At 42.4% G+C, this 16,340-nt stretch overlaps 1 protein-coding gene across 1 annotated transcript in view; it reads left to right on the top strand.

The window, feature by feature from the left end:
* Positions 1–16,340, top strand: part of DARS2 (aspartyl-tRNA synthetase 2, mitochondrial) — a 50,116-nt gene that overhangs the window by 29,502 nt on the left and 4,274 nt on the right. Inside the window, exons 10-17 of the mRNA XM_073593445.1 lie at positions 5,389–5,458; positions 8,032–8,211; positions 8,631–8,738; positions 10,189–10,251; positions 12,821–12,973; positions 13,068–13,286; positions 14,045–14,155; positions 15,210–15,285. Coding sequence (XP_073449546.1) covers positions 5,389–5,458; positions 8,032–8,211; positions 8,631–8,738; positions 10,189–10,251; positions 12,821–12,973; positions 13,068–13,286; positions 14,045–14,155; positions 15,210–15,285 — 980 coding nt within the window. The remainder of the gene's footprint in view (positions 1–5,388; positions 5,459–8,031; positions 8,212–8,630; positions 8,739–10,188; positions 10,252–12,820; positions 12,974–13,067; positions 13,287–14,044; positions 14,156–15,209; positions 15,286–16,340) is intronic.

Below are 16,340 nucleotides of genomic sequence, written 5' to 3'. Positions count from 1 at the left end.
CAATGAACTACCACAGCGCTCAACAGCACCATGGTAGTTCATTGAGAACTACAAGCCGATAGCTGCAAAGGCTGCTGGATCTTGTAATTTTCCATTCACGGAACTCTTTGTAGATTGTGACAGAGAGCGGGGGGAGAACAACCCCCACTCCCTGTTACAGCGAGGAGCCAGGGGGGCGATGGATTTGTAACATGTTACAAAAGGTGAACTTATTCTTTTAGGGGTTGTACAGGGATGATGCTACAGGCATCATCCCGGTATTGTTTTTTAAAGCCAATGGGCAGTTTCTATGTAAAAGCCATCCTCCTAATTGGCTGGTGGATTGCTTTTACAGGTGGTGGGAGGGGTCGTTCCCACTGCCGGCCAGTGCCTCTCTGGGATCTCCCATCCCGCTGGCTTACTACAGAGCTTACTACGGAGGACCAGAAGGTCTCCGATGATCTCTGTGGTGTAGGAACCCGGAATCTATGTCACTTCTGGTTTCCCAGATGTAAACAGCGGCATTTTTAGGTCTGTACAGCATCTGAACACATCAGTCTTGGTGTGATCAGATTCTTTTAGGACAGAGTAGACATCTGAGGTCTAATAGACCAGCTCTCTCCCTGTCACTACCAGTGTAAAAAATAAATAATAATAATAAAAAAAAAATCAAAGCGCCTGTCCCTTTGTGCTCGCATATACGTAAACTGCGATCGCACCACACATGTGAGGTATTGCTGTGAATGTCAGAGCGAGAGCAATACTTCTAGCACCAGACCTCCTCTGTAACTGTCTACTAGTAACCGATAAAGGCTTTTAAAGCATCGCCTATGGTGACCTAGTTTTTTGTCATGCACCGAATGTGCGCAATTTTAAAGAATGACATGTTAGGTGCATTGAAATTAATTTTAAAAACCGCTGTGCAAATACCGTATGACATAAAAAAATTGCAAAACCCATCATTTTATTATATAAAAAAATTATTTGGGGGTTTATAAGTACTTTTCTAGAAAAAAATACTGTTTTTTAAACAAAAAGTGTCAGTAAGGCTTAGTTCACACTAGCTTAAAGGGGTTGTAAAAGTTCGTGTTTTTTCACCTTAATGCACCCTATCCATTCAGGTGAAAAAAAAACCTGTTAGTAAACAGCCCCACCCGTTTTACTTACTTGAACCCTCAAACTTGACCCGGCGGGATGCACTATCTCTCTGCCCGGGGTACCCGGCTCTTGATTGGATAGATTGATAGCAGCGCAGCCATTGGCTCCCGCTGCTGTCAATCAAATCCAATGACACGAGCGCCTGGGGGCGGGGGCGTTTCCTGCATTCGGCCTCTATGGACGCCGAATGCTGGACTCTGGAGCGCACCCGCAAGGGAACCCCCTCGGGGAAGCGCTTCTCCGAGGGGGTTACCAGATGTGGGGAGGAGCCGTGAGAGGCGCCGGGGGACAAAAACATGAAGCGTAAAGATGTTGCTTCGCTTCAAACTTGAAGCTTCATGTCGAGTCAGGAGGTGTTGAAGCTTTTAAACGCCTCCCATTCAAGTCTATGCTAACTCTCCGCAAACGCTCCGCAGGCGTTTTCGGCGCGGCTGAGGGGCAGTTGCGGATTGTTAAAATCTGTCACTTTCTATTGTGGAGCAGTGTTAACGCTCATCAAATGATACAAAACTGCGCATAGGGCGTTTAGGAAGCGTTTTAACGCTTGTAAAACTCCCCATTCTAAAGCTCATTGACGCCTGTCTAAAGTCCATACTAACGACAAACGCTATAGGAGCGTTTGTTGAGCGTCAGTAATTTAGCAAGTGTGAGCAAGCCCTAAAAGGCCTGGTCTTCAAAGTGAATTTTTACTCAAATTTTAATTGTTCACTTTTCCTTTTGAAAATGCTACTTACCTGACTGAAATACTGCAAACTAAAAGAGCCCTCATGGTAATGCCTAACACAAAATTGTATTGATCAAAAAAAGTACAAAGGAAAACAAACCTAATTGAATTATTGAGATTTGTCAAACTCAAGTGAGGGGGAAAATGAATGGAGTGGGAGCCATCGCTAAATACATAATTAGAACTGAGATTAAAAAACCTCGGCTCAACCAGCCCAAAAACATAAAAGTAGCCCACTGTATGTATCAAAATAGCAAACAATTATATTATTAGATAAACCACAAATGTATGTTTAAAACAATGACTGACCGACAGAAACAAACACTAATAAAAACAAGCCAAGTCCACCTCTTTCACACCCATGAATAAGACCAAGATGACAGCGGCATGTGGCAATTGTGCAAAAATAAATCTAGTATTGAGGATTATACCATCCAGTCCACAAAACCTTTTAAAGAGGAACCGCAGTCTGCTCACATAATTTTGTAATAAAAACATCTTTGCCATTCTGAAGCTTCCCTCCAATCACTTTGCATAATATTTTATATATACTGTGATTCTGTACTTTCCAAATATGCTGCAGAAATCTTCCTCCACTGAGTCTGACTGCATCCATTTTAACTGTGGGCAGCTGAAGCTGCTGCCGGTTTACTTCCTGGATTTACACAGAGGCACATCTCCAGCTCTCATTGGCCCTCTTATGACTCATTTCCCCTCCCTTCCTGGCAAACTCTCTCCCAAGAGAGCTGTGCATGATGTCATAAGCCTAGGCTTTTTATCAGACAAGAAACAGGAAGTGGGCTGTATAAGATATTTACTGGCAGAAAAAAAAATGTTTTACTATCCAAAGGATGGAAGATTTAATAGATGCAAAGATGAAAAAATGACCGAAGTTCCGCTTTAAGAATGAATAGTTTGTGCACCTATGGAGGCCAAGATACATATACTGTCAGTGCTCATTGGATAAAAAGTGTATATCCCCAATGTCAGTCTGCTGCATTGTTGGATCCAATAGTGATGAGGATTAATGGCCTGATGGTGTTTGGACAACCCAAGAGAGGGAAAACTTTTCCAATGGTCTAGAGGAGGTATTTCAGACAGGATGGTTGTGTACAGAAAATGTAGAGCCACTAAAAACACTCAGTGGCATATCCACTCCTGTATGGCCTCCCTTGCATTGTGGCATATGGCTGCAGAAAGCAAACTGATAGTCCTGATCCCCTAGGGACCATTTGTAATCCAGGGTGTAGGATATATATATATATATATATATATATATATATATATATATATATATATATATATATATATATATATATATATATATATATATATATATATATATATATATATATAGCATGGCATAGCTCCCAAGTTCTTAGGGTGTGAGATATACTTATCAGATCCAGAAATGTGGCCACCTCCTACTTACCTGACTGTCATACTGGTACAATTAGTGTTTTCAAAATCTGACCCAGAAAGAGTGTGCAGATCAGCAGCTCTGGACTCAAATCCCTGACGTTGGAACAAGTAAGCAGATCAGGAGTTCTGGACTCAAATCCAGAGCTGTGTCATTACATCAGCCCAGTAGCCCAGAGCTGTGTCATTACATCAGCCCAGTAGTACTGAGAGTGACAGCTGGTTATGACAGCAAAGGGCTTATTTATTTTTTACACTGGCAGTGACAGGGAGAGTAAGGAGCATGTGATGGGACGCTGATGAAAGGGGCTGCTGATTGGACTCTGATGTAAGGGGCTGCTGATGGGACTCTGATGTAAGGATCATGTGATGTGGGACTCTGATGCAAAAAAGCCGGGTACTTGGTGGTACTAGATATGGGATGGACAATGACTCTGATGCAAAAAAGTCCTGCAAGCAGCATCTTTGAGGCGCTTAGAAAGTGCTGCGCATTCATTTGTGACAGGGAGAGAGCGACAGGGAGAGAGCTGGTCTATTAGACCTCAGATGTCTACTCTGTCCTAAAAGAATCTGATCACAAACATCAACTATTGTCAGCAATAAGCTGGTGCTGCATATTTTGTTTTGCATCAGTGAATGAAAATGGACAGACTGTCAGGCAGTTAGCATTTTCTGAAGGAGATCAGCTGTGGCTAGGTTCCTTGAACCAGATACTGTATTTAAAGTTTTGCAAGGATCAGTAAAATAGCAAGAATAGGCTGAAATACTTAGTGACTGTCACAAAAATGAAAGACCTCACTCCAGTGAAGAGGAATTGTCCTCCGAAGTCTCTGCAGATACACCCTTCTGGAGTGTCGATCTCCTGTGTCCCCATATGAAGCTTGCATTTCTGTCAATTCAGCATACATTTAGCATACATTTTAGATCCATTTTAAGATGCTTCTTAAAGTAATGAGAAATGAAAGTTTTTTTTTTTTTTTTTTTTTTTTTTTTTTTTTTTATAAAATAACAAACATGTTATATTTGCCTGCTCTGTGCAGTGGTTTTGCAAAGAGCAGCCCAGATCTTCCTCTTCTCGGGTCCCCCCACCGGCATTACTGGCCCCTCCCTTTTGCCAAGTGCCCCCATAGCAAACAGCTTGTTGTGGGGGCACTTAAGCAGGCTCACTCACGAGCCTTTGCTCTGCGTGTCCCTTCAGTTACAGAGCCGCAGCTCGGCCCTGCTCCCCTCTCTCTTCTCAATGGCTTCTGCTGCTGTCTCAGCTAATGAGGAGGGCCTGCCCCTGGAGAGCCGAGGTTGTCATTCACATTGTTGGATCGTGATGGTCCCAGGTAAGTATTAGGGGGGGCTGCTGCACACAGAAGCCTTTGGAATCACTTTAATTCTCTCAGAGGTATTTCTGACCTCCTCCTTGGCTGCTTTCGCTTTCCCATTTGCTTTTATAAGAATGAAAGCATCTCTGACCTGCAAAAAAAATGCTTTGGTACTCAAGCCCTAAAAAATGACCATTTCATTGTATGGTCAGCCTTGATTTCATTAGGCTACCAGAAATTCAAAATTCTTTCTGGTAAAGATGGCAAGTGTACTCTGTGTTTGAATTAGATTGCCCAAAATTTAGATGCTGTTACCCCCTGTAATGGGATCATTTATTTTCCATCTTTGTGGTTAAGGTCAAATTAAATGCAGTTCCCCAAATAAATAACATCATCTTAATCATAAATTTCAGACCTGTTTTTCAATAAATATGTAATTTAAACCTGTCATGAGAGAAATATGTAGACAGCCATTGAAAATGGTACATACCTGGCTTTATATCTACCTCCCACATGTTGAGTCTATGACCAGGAACAAGCATACAGCTGGTATAGTCGGAGCACCTGAACTGTGTGCTAGCTCTGGGACGTGTACTCCGAAAGTATTGAAAATAGAGGGGGGTATTAAAACAGAGAGATGTCTAGCATTTTCAAAATGGTATCGGCAACCGTGTCCCCTGTATTTCAGCCATGACCTGTTTACTTTAGCCATGATAATAAACTGCTGGGGGTAATGGAGAGACGGATGGGGGTAATAGATCCACATTTTGGAAACGGTGTTTTGTCTCATTGCAGATACTTCCAGATTGCCCGTTGTTATAGAGATGAAGGATCCAGACCGGACCGACAGCCTGAATTTACACAGGTAATCTGCTCAGCACTTCAGATGGCCGTTTTCTTTCTGACATGTTACACTAGCAATTCATTCACCGGTTAGAATCACTAATGCACAACTCACCTTCTTCTTTTCCTTACCTTGCTGGCCCTACTAGCAGGACATCACTCATTCCCATTCTAGTTCAGTAGTCCTCAAGCGGGGAAGCTGGGGCAGCCTCTTCTGGTTTCTAATTTAGTTTTCCCTCCTAGAGGGAAATTTTTTCAGATCTGTGAATTAAAGTAGTTGTAAAAGCTGAAGGTTTTTTATACCTTAATGCATTCTATGCATTAAGGTAAAAAACCTTCTGAGCAAGAAGGATTTCCCCCCCCAACCTTATAATTACCTGAGCCCACTCTTGATCCAGCAATGTGCATGAGAGCAGCGGCTCTCCTGGCTCTTTCCCTCCTCACTGAGCTTATTGATAGCCATTGGCTCCCGCTGCTGTCAATCAAACTCTGTGAGGGAGGGCAGGGCCGAGCTGCTTTGTCTGTGTCAATAGATGCAGACAGGGTGACTTGGGAGCGAGCACGCATGAGTGCCCCAATAGAAAGCGGCTTTCTGTGAGGGCCAGAAGCGCCATTTTTATTATTTTAATAACAAAAAATCAAATGTTTAATATAATTTAAATTCAGTTTTCTGAGTATGGAACAGCAAGCAAGTAAAAACGTTAAGGTCGCATTAAAAATTACTTTCAAGTGCATGCAAACTATATGCTGCACAGTATGCAGTCCATCCACCTTGAATCCTGGCCAGATACAAAAATGCTGTATTGCCTTCACCTCTGAGTGAGTGACTGAAATATATATTAGCCTTAGGTATTGCTGCAGCTCAAAAAAAAATAACCTGCAGTATCCAATATTGTGTATGTCTGGGAACATTTACTTATGGTCAATATTACATTTATCTAATAAGATGGCCTCATCATAAGTAGTGGTAATCTGATGTTTCTATCATTCTTGTGCAAGTCTTCCACTTTTAGCATCTTAAAGACAATTCAGGCTGGTTCACAGCACATGCAGTCCAGTGCATTTTTTTTCCTGCATCAAAAACACATGGACAGTTACATGGACTTTAACGGCAAAGTTTACATAATTGCAGTGCATTCCAGGATAGTCAACAAAAGTAGAAGATGCTTTACATCAACAGAACTTGCCTTAAAGTGGTTGTAAACCAGGGGTCTCAAACTGGTGGCCCTCCAGCTGTTGCAGAACTACAACTCCCATGAGGCATTGCATGGCTGAGAGTTACAAGCATCACTCCCATAGGCAGAGGCATGATGGGACTTGTCGTTCCGCAACAGCTGGAGGGCCGCCAGTTTGAGATCCCTGTTGTAAACCCTTACCTATACCCAGTGAAGGTACTGTCCTCAGGTGCTAAACAAGGGATAAAACAAATCCTCCTACATAAGCTGTCCCTGTTTATCTGCAGCTTTCTCTTCTCTATATCTGTTCAAAGTTCAGAATTCATAAACTTGTGTGAGAGTTACGAAAAAAGGGGGCGGAGAGCTAAAGTTACACTCTGCAGAGCTCAGTGAGGCGAGCTCTGACAGCTGATTGGAGGGAAGGGACACGCCCACCTTCACACCGCTTACAGGAACAGAGCAGAGGCTGTCAATCAACTGGAGGTCCCTCCCTTGTCACTCTTTTTCTTTTGATGTCAGGAAAACTCGTAAGAAGTGATTGATGCTGATAGCAGAGGAACTAAGCAGAAGACAGAAATTACACTTAGTGCTTTTAATTGAGACAAGTACACACTATAGAGGGATATGCTTTGTTCATATTTCATGTTTTGAGGTTTACAACCACTTTAACTTTTGGCTGTGTCTTCTAATTCTGAATTCCTCTGATGCCATTCATATAGTCTCTGCCAAGAGGAAGGCATTCAAGCAGAGTGGAAGCACTACCTGAAAAGCAGTCCTATAAGTCGATGGTTCCCAGCATTCTGTATGTTTTAGGGGTACAAAAATTGCATCAAAAAGGCAATAGCTATCCTGTGACTTGGTCACCATAGCTGGTAACTTGCGTGGAACGCACAGCCTGCCAGTCACTTACTGGTGTTTAGGGAGGGGTGATGACTGAGGTGCGGAAACGGAGTATGAGATTACAGGGAATGTGACTACCGGACTCCATGTGTTATAAGCAACACATGTATCAGGGCCACAGAAGTGTCCTGGTCCTCTTGTAGTTCTCAAAAGTATACAGCTTGTGACCAGGTTGTGGACATGTTTATGGTGTTGTTGGAACAGTACTGATGGATTTGGGGAGGGGGGAGGGGTATAATTTATGTAAATGATTTGGCAAGGGGTACATGGGTGGAAAAAAGGTTGGGAACTACTTCCCTGAATTGTTTTAGCAGAAGACACATGGGCAGTTCTGCAGAAGTTTTAAGTTGGAAGATACTACAAAGGGAAATATTTCATACCTGTAATTTTTTTTTTTCTGTAAGGAAGAATATTATAAGTAAGTAAAGTTTTACTGCCACTATCTACGTTTAATTATTTCTTTTTGTTCAGCAACTGTTCTTCTCTCATTCCTAACCCTTAGAATGTGTTCTGTGTATAGGTTGACATAGAAATGTCCTTCGTAGACCAGTTGGGGATACGACGGCTGGTGGAGGGATTATTGCGATATTCCTGGCCTGAAGAAAAGGGACCCCTTCCCGAGTCATTCCCCATTATGACGTATGCAGAGGCCATGAGCAGCTACGGTGTGGACAAGCCCGACACCCGCTTTGACATGAAGGTGCCCCATTTATCATTAAGTTCTTGATAGCAGTTTGTTTTCAAAATTTGAACGAGTTCAAAGATTTTGGGTAGACCTAGTGGAATTAAAAATATTCCATAGTCCTTGGATATGGGATTTAATCTAGGTGAATTTATCCTTTTCTAGAATTGCCATCAATTTGCTGAGTGTCTGACTCTGACGTCTGGTACTGGTCACCTTGTGAGCTCCTGTGATAGACTAGTTCTCTTTTTATGTTGGTTTAAAACGTTCTTGATAAAGGCAGTAAGTGGTTGACACAACATGCTTGTAAGACATTTTTTTTTTAATGACCTGAATTTTCCAAAATGTCTTTGTAGGTGTGAGAAGAGGACTTTGTGAGACAGAGTGTGGAGTTCCCTTTTAATGTAATCTACTGACTATCTTTGATTCACCCCTAGATCACTGATATAACGGCACAGATGAGGGCCGCACAGCTGGGATTTGTGCAGGAAGCACTTGGAAAACCCCATGGATGTGTGAAAGCCATCAGAATACCTGAGGGAGCAGTGAGTATAAGGATACACTGTGCCTGTGGAAGATGATTGAAAGAGATGTATGAATAATACATTGGAATTACATTATTTATTATAGTGCTCTAGCCCTCCACCAAGTCATACACTGCAATGGTGAAAAATCCATGTTTCACAAACTCCAATTTTATCTAAGGTTTTCTTTTTTTTTTTTTTTTTTGCCTAGTTTTGATTGTTCTTGCCCCTCCTTTTTTTTTTCCTCTTTATGTTTTGCTTTTGTTATGCATTTTACTGCCCTGCTTTATGTAAAGCCAAACTTTATAAATGCTTTTTTGTTTTAAGGTAGAACTTTTGCCTCTCATTGTTAAAAAAAAAAAAAAAAAAAAAAAAAAAAAGTTTCTCTAAGTCCCTCAAATGCCTGTTGAGCCTAATGTAGCTTCCTGTATGTGGCAGTTATGCTGCACTGCTCCTGAATTCAGAGCAGAGGTGTGTGAGGAAGAATTACAAAGAGCCAATTGGTTCATGTGCTGACAAGATGCAAACTGATAGGAGGAGAAAGTGGAGTGGCAGCGAGATGAGCTAATCAGTCTTATATCATTGTCCATGCAGAAGGTGGGAATGGCGAGGGGGCAGATTGCCTGAAATTCAGGCATGATTCATTATTTTTCACTGTTCATGGGACAAAGTTCATGTAGTACCTTGTCTCATATTGCTAAGTGCTTTCCAAATCTAGTTATGAGGTCCAACCTGTCCCCTCTCCCACCACGACCAATCCGACAACAGCTAGGAAGGAGATGGCTGCTTCATAATGGCCGCTTGTCTTGGCTCTGAGCATTTTCCACAGACAGGCAACAGCAAGAGGAATGCAGAGGGGGTGATGGGTGTCAGTCTCTGCATTCCTCTTGCTGTTGCCTGTCTGAGGAAAATGCTCAGAGCCATGGAAAGCTGCCATTATGAATATCTGTCTACTTCCTAGCTGTTGTCTGATCAGCCATAGCAAGGGGAGGAGGGGCAGTTCAGACCTCATCATTAGACATGAAAAGCACTTTGCAGCATGGGAGGAAGTACTACATGTGCTTTGTTCCATAGCAGAAACAGAATTGTAGAAGAAAAAAATTATCTTCTTTAATGCAATTTCAGGTCAACATTCTATTGTGAATAAAGTCCTTCCTGTTAATGTCTCCCAAGAGTCAAAACACTCTCTTCTCCACAGTAGGGGGCTGTTAGTGGTAGTGATCGGCAGACAGCTTATACCTCCCAATAACTCCATCCGCAACAGATTACTTTGGTTTGTTTAGGAGATGCACTTATTTGCACCTTTAGTGCCTCTCTTGGTTTTCAGGGACTAAAACAAATAGCTTTGTTTTTAGAGCTCAAGCTAGCCCTGTCAGTAGAGACCATAGGGGGAGGTATCTGTTCTAAGGCTGTTTTTTTTAATGGTGAATAAAAGTGTTGCTTTCACATATCGTTTTCTTGTTCTTTCCAGAAACATATTAAGGGTAAATTTCTGGATTCCATGGTGGAGATGATCAAAGAGCAGTTTGGACAGGTAAGAGGGGTCCACGGCTGGGCTGTACTTCACAGGGTGTGCTCACAGATAAATTATGGTTTTCTGTTATAGAGTCCCAAGCTACTCATGCGACGCCCAGTCATCTAGCTTGGTAATTACTCCGCATATTGCAAAGATATTGGAAAAAAAGTTATCTAGGAGTGTACCTTGCTCTTCTAAGTCTCTATAATGAAACATTAATTAAAATAGATACTAAGGATCTTAAAGCGGAGCTCCACCCAAAAAGGGAAGCTCCGTTTGTTTGCTCCCTACCCCCCCCCCCCCCTCCGCTGCCACGTTTGGCACCTGTCGCGGGGAGCAGGTACCTGTTTTTGACAGGTACTCGTCCCCTGGAAGTTCGTCTCCCCTCCGCTGCAGGACCATTTACAAAGCGCAGTGCGCTTTCTGCATGCGCAGTAGGGAATTGCTGTGAAGCTGCAAGGCTTCACTGCTGGTTTCCCTTACAAGGAATGGTGGCTGCAGCACCCGAGAGCCGTTTGAAAAATCAGCTGGGGTGCTGACAACGTGGAATCCCTGGACAGGTAAGTGTCCAAATATTAAAAGTCAGCAGCTACAGTATATGTATCTGCTGACTTTTTTTTATATTTTGTGGTGGGGGGGGCTGGAGCTCCGCTTTTAAGAGGTCATTCCAATGACCCCTGGGGATGAGCTCCTCCTTAAACATCTTTTTATAGCAAGGAAAGTTTTCTTTAGGGCTGGTGATTTGGTGTATACACCGGCTAAAAACAGCTTTTCTCTGCCATGGGTATTAACAGGTGTATGCGATTAGCCGCAATCAGTCACCTGTACAAATCAATAACGGGCGCCACAGATGTTTGCAGGTAACCACACATCAGAGCAATTACATGTGGTTAGGGAGAGATTAGTAGCCCTAGATGCATTCTGTGTCACTTGTTTGAGTACTGACAAAAAGGCCTTTGGAATAAGCAGGTGCTGAGCGCTTAAAGTACAACTAAAGGCAATTTTTTTTTTTTGGATGAAGTGGAGAGGGATTAGAACCCCTGTCACTTTTTATTGCTGTCTGTGCCCCGTTGGGGAGATGCATCCTCTCTATTTGTCCTGTTTACAATTATCATTGAAAGTGAAAGTGAAAGTAAAAGAAAATCCCAAATTTTGGGCTGTCCCCAAAAAAGTAATAGAGGGGAAATCTTCCAATGGGGGCACTAGTTTTGGTGACCTGGGGGTCTGCAAGCAATTCCCTTAACCACTGGAAGACCAGGCCTTTTTTGTAACTTTTAATTTAAAAGTTAAAATTTGTATTTTTTGCTAGAAAATTACTTAGAACCCACACAAATATATAAATAACATATAAACAAGTATTATGACAAAGTAACATCTTGGTGGTATTATTATAATATTTTTAGCAGAGAATAAAATGGCAATTGTTGCAATATTTTATGTCACACAGTATTTGCGCAGCGGTCTTTCAAATACAATTTTTTGGGGAAAAAATACACTTTAATGAATTAAAAAAAAAAAAAAAAAAAAAAACAATAGTTACCCCAATTTTTTTTGTATAATGTGAAAGATGATGTTACGCTGAGTAAATAGATACCTGACATGTCACATTTTAAAATGGCACACGCTCGTGGAATGACGACAAACCAGAGTACTTAAAAATCTCTATAAGCTATGCTTTAAACATTTTTACAGGTTACCTGTTAAGAGTTACAGAGGAGGGCTTGCACTGGAATTATTGCTCTCCCTCTAATGATCGCTGCGATACTTCACATGTGTGGTTTGAACACCATTTACGTATGCGTTTGCTTCTGCGTGCGTGGAGGGATGGGGTGCTTTACATTTTTTTTTCTCTTATTTATTTTGCGTTTTATTTTGACACTCTCCCTTTATTTTATTTTTTCTTGTTTATCACTTTTATTCTTATTACAAGGAATGTAAACATCCCTTGTAATAGATATAAGCATGACAGGTCCTCTTTATTGGAAGATCTGGGGTCAAAAAGACCTCAGATCTCTCATTTACCTTTAAAAGTAAAAGAAAAAAAAATTATTTGATTTGACCCAAGAACCGGGAGTGTCCTCAGATGTCGCGCCGGTCCTCCAAGGGCATAGAGACAAGTGGCAGCCATCTTGCCCTCATTTGACTTTCTGCTCCCGGGCTTTACCGATGGGTCAGGTAATAGGCACGTATATTTTTACTATGGGTCAGTCGGCAAGTGGCTCATTTGCTGGGATTTCCTCTTACTTCCTGTTTGGCTATGGGACAGGAAGTGAAGGGAAATCTCTGAAATGGGGCACAGATGACGAAAAAGAAATCAGACCGGGGTTATAAATAACCCTTCCTTACTCTATCCAAAATTTAAAAAGAAAGTTTTTTTCCTTTTTATTTGCTTTAACCTACTAAAGGGTCTGTCTGTCTATCTCAATTTCCTGGAAGTCCATTTGTGTATAAAATTTCACACAAAGATTGTACAGCATTTTATCTTTGTAGGATTTGTATCAGCTGACAGTTGGAGTCTTCCCTGCATGAAACTTTGTTGTAATTAGCTGAAGCTCGCTTGTAATGGTATCTATAACTTAAAATGCAGGAAGTGATGACAATTGCTGTGCGATCAGATGGCTCCTGGAAGACTCTTCTTGTCAAATACCTGGGTGAAGAGCACAAGCAGGATCTTGCTCGTGTCACTGGGGCAGTAGCTGAAGATCTCCTTCTAGTGGCTGCAGGGCAGCATGACACAGTGGTGAGTATCTACCCATTTCACCTGATTTGTATTAGTATTTGATTGGTATACTGCCAACCTTTTCTAGGGTAAAATTGTCTGTTTCCTCCTGTAGTGCACCGCTTTAGGAAAGCTGCGTCTGGATGTAGCCTCTCGGCTAGAGGAATGTGGGGTGTCTCTTCGTGACCCCAAAAGTTTCCATTTCTTATGGGTTGTAGACTTTCCACTTTTTCTCCCTAAAGAAGACCATATAGAAGACCTTGAATCGGCTCATCATCCCTTCACAGCTCCACACTCGGAGGACATGGACCTTCTGTACACAGAGCCGGCCAAGGTACCACTACCAGTCTGACATAAAGGCCCCGTTGGCACTTGCCACATTTAAACTTGTAGTGCCTCATTCTACATTTAGGAATGACGTATAGTTATCATTGTGGTGTGCGCAGTGGGTAGCTATAATTAAAAGAGGTCAGGTTGGTCAATGTATGTGTCATTTTGAAGCCTATATATATCAGAGATAGGTTGGACTCTCAGTCAAGATGTGGCCGGACTCAAGTCAAAGTAACCTCGGGTACTGCACCAGGACGGGGGGGGGGGGGGGGGAGGTAGAGTAGGAGCTGATGTCAACTCATCAGCAAGGGGAAAATATTAATCAGTATGTTTTCTCACCTGCCCAGTCAACTGTTCCTGATGGGGGCCAACTGGCTCCTTGGATCCACCTGATCCCTCCATTTTCACATTCATTTCTTGCCTTTGGTTAGACTGAGACTCTAAAGCTGGTCACATGCAGTACAATCTTACATTTACCAACAGTTATAGTGCCAGGGATTACCCAACTTGGATGTAAATTGAAAGGGTTGTATAAAAATGGCCTTACACCACATAGTCTTTGGTTCTGCATAAGCATTCTAAAATGAGGATTTAATTGAATCAAAAATGTGCCATAGAAGATCAGTTTTTGAAAAATTATTCCCAGTTAGTGCCACCTGTACTTGTTTGGGCTTCGTGTCTGAGGTGTGTGTTGGCACCCTAATTTTATAAGCCTATCCATAAAATACTTTACAACTATTTCTGTTTGATTAACTCCTCTAGGTACGCGGCCAGCACTATGACCTAGTCTTAAATGGTAATGAAATAGGAGGTGGTTCAATCCGCATTCACAGTGCAGAACTGCAGCGCTGGGTCCTCCAGGATGTTTTAAAGGTAAGCAGCCATGATTTGCCCATTATGGGACTGAAGCTTTTTTCCTTTAATACACCATTAACATTGCATTTGTACAGATGTGTAATCCAGTTTTTAGAGTTGATTGATGCGTTTGTTTGATCTACTTCAACCTGCTTTTGCAAATTCTGAAGCAAACACAAGCTTGTAGATGCAGATCCTTTCAGGGCCCAAACACACTCCATTCTTCTAACCTCCGAGAGGCCTGACCTTTGCATCATCCAAGCAGGGCCACTGTTAAGCACCCAACAGCCATGTGACACTGTGACAGAGCCATAGAGCACCTGCTGTGCTGCGATCGTCATGATGATGAGCACACAGTGGGGAGTCTGGAGACTGTACCTTCTATCCAGTTTAGTCTGTGTCACTGTGTGCAGTGGGGCTTTATATAGCGCCAACAGTTTATGCAGCGCTTTACAATGTTAGGGTAGACAGTACAGTTACAATTCAATACAGGAGGAATTAGAGGGGCCGATTAGTCCTGCTGTGCCCTCTCAGTCTCCCCAGCCATGGCACTTACTGAGGGATCAGAGTGAATGTACAAAAGAATTTGTCCACCAGGGAAGGCACTAACAGCGGGTGGCAGCTATAACTATAATTATGCATGTGCAGCACAAGAGGAGGTGCAAAATTATATATCCCTGCACCCCTGAAAATGGAGAAAAACGCCATCCTCTGGTCTCACCTCCTGGGCCCCTCTGTTGACCTGATTCTAGAGGGCTGGTTGTGCTGCCTTAGCAGCAGTTTTGCATCAGGACGTTTATTCTACCCACTCCTGCTTTTGATTACTGGATTATATTGATTGTGTCATCAGGGTTTTTTGGAACAGAAACAGTTGCTTGGTGATGGCTTCTGCGTCCACCAATATGGCAGCTGCCTTGCAGCTCTATGATATGGAAGGAAAAGTGTATCTAGGCAATAGAACATTTATTAAATGTTTACTATCGGTGCTACATCACTCATGATTTTCTCACATTGCTTGAAGGATAAGGTTGCATGAGTCTATGTCCGCTATAATGTCTGTGTGTTTCTGTAGGAGGATGTTGGTCTTCTCTCTCATCTCCTAGAGGCTCTGGAGTCAGGAGCACCACCTCATGGTGGAATTGCATTGGGTAGGTGTTTCATGTTTTGCGTGCTTTGATTCCAGGCATCCTACATTATTTTCACTTTATAATTACTATTGTTAAGTTAATGTTATAGCTTACTGACAAACAATTAAAAAGGTATATGCACGATGTGTTTCAAAAATACAGCGCTCCTTACAGTATAGTCTGTATATAGAACAGTCTCTGGGGGTGAGATTGTGGGTGCTAATAGGATTCACACAACTCCTGCAACCAATCTGGGAAGGACCCAGTCGTGCAGAAAAAGGAGGAAGCAGGGCGCTGGAGTTAGTAAAATCTCAGTAGTACCATTTACTAAAATTAAGCACACTTACATTTAGAACAACTGTATCCAGCTGGAGTGTATGAAAGACACCATCCGGCAGCATGAATAGGGCCGATCATGCAGCAGGACAGAAACCATGCCAGTAATGGACAAATGGCAAGCAGAGCAGCAGAATCTGTAACCGCAAAAGGCAGTGGCTGTCAACAGAGTAGGAAGATGTCAGGTTTGGGCGGGGCCGTTATATGTTTCGGGGCTGCCACCTCTGTTTGCAGCTGAAGGCGCTGCAGGTCTGCTCGCCATTTGTCTATTACTGGCACTGTTTCTATCCTGCTGCTGCATGATCCTATTTGGATGAGTTACATAGTAGGTGAGGTTGAAAAAAGACACAAGTCCAACCTATGTGTGTGTGATTATATGTCAGTATTACATTGTGTATCCCTGTATGTTGTGGTCGTTCAGGTGCTTATCTAATAGTTTTTTTAAACTATTGATGCTCCCCGCTGAGACCACCGCCTGTGGAAGGGAATTCCACATCCTTGCCGCTCTTACAGTAAAGAACCCTCTACATAGTTTAAAGTTAAACCTCTTTTCTTCTAATTTTAATGAGTGGCCACTAGTCTTGTTAAACTCCCTTCTACAAAAATGTTTTATCCCTATTGTAATGTTACCAGTGTGGTATTTGTATATTGAAATCATATCCCCTCTCAAGCGTCTCTTCTCCAGTGAGAATAAGTTCAGTGCTCGCAACCTTTCCTCATAACTAATATCCTCCAGACCA

The sequence above is a fragment of the Aquarana catesbeiana genome, linkage group LG07 (assembly GCF_042186555.1).
Source record: "Aquarana catesbeiana isolate 2022-GZ linkage group LG07, ASM4218655v1, whole genome shotgun sequence".
In the NCBI taxonomy this organism is placed as follows: Eukaryota; Metazoa; Chordata; class Amphibia; order Anura; family Ranidae; genus Aquarana; species Aquarana catesbeiana.
The sequence above is the reverse complement of the archived record's forward strand: the minus strand, read 5'-3'. Positions and strand labels throughout refer to the sequence as shown.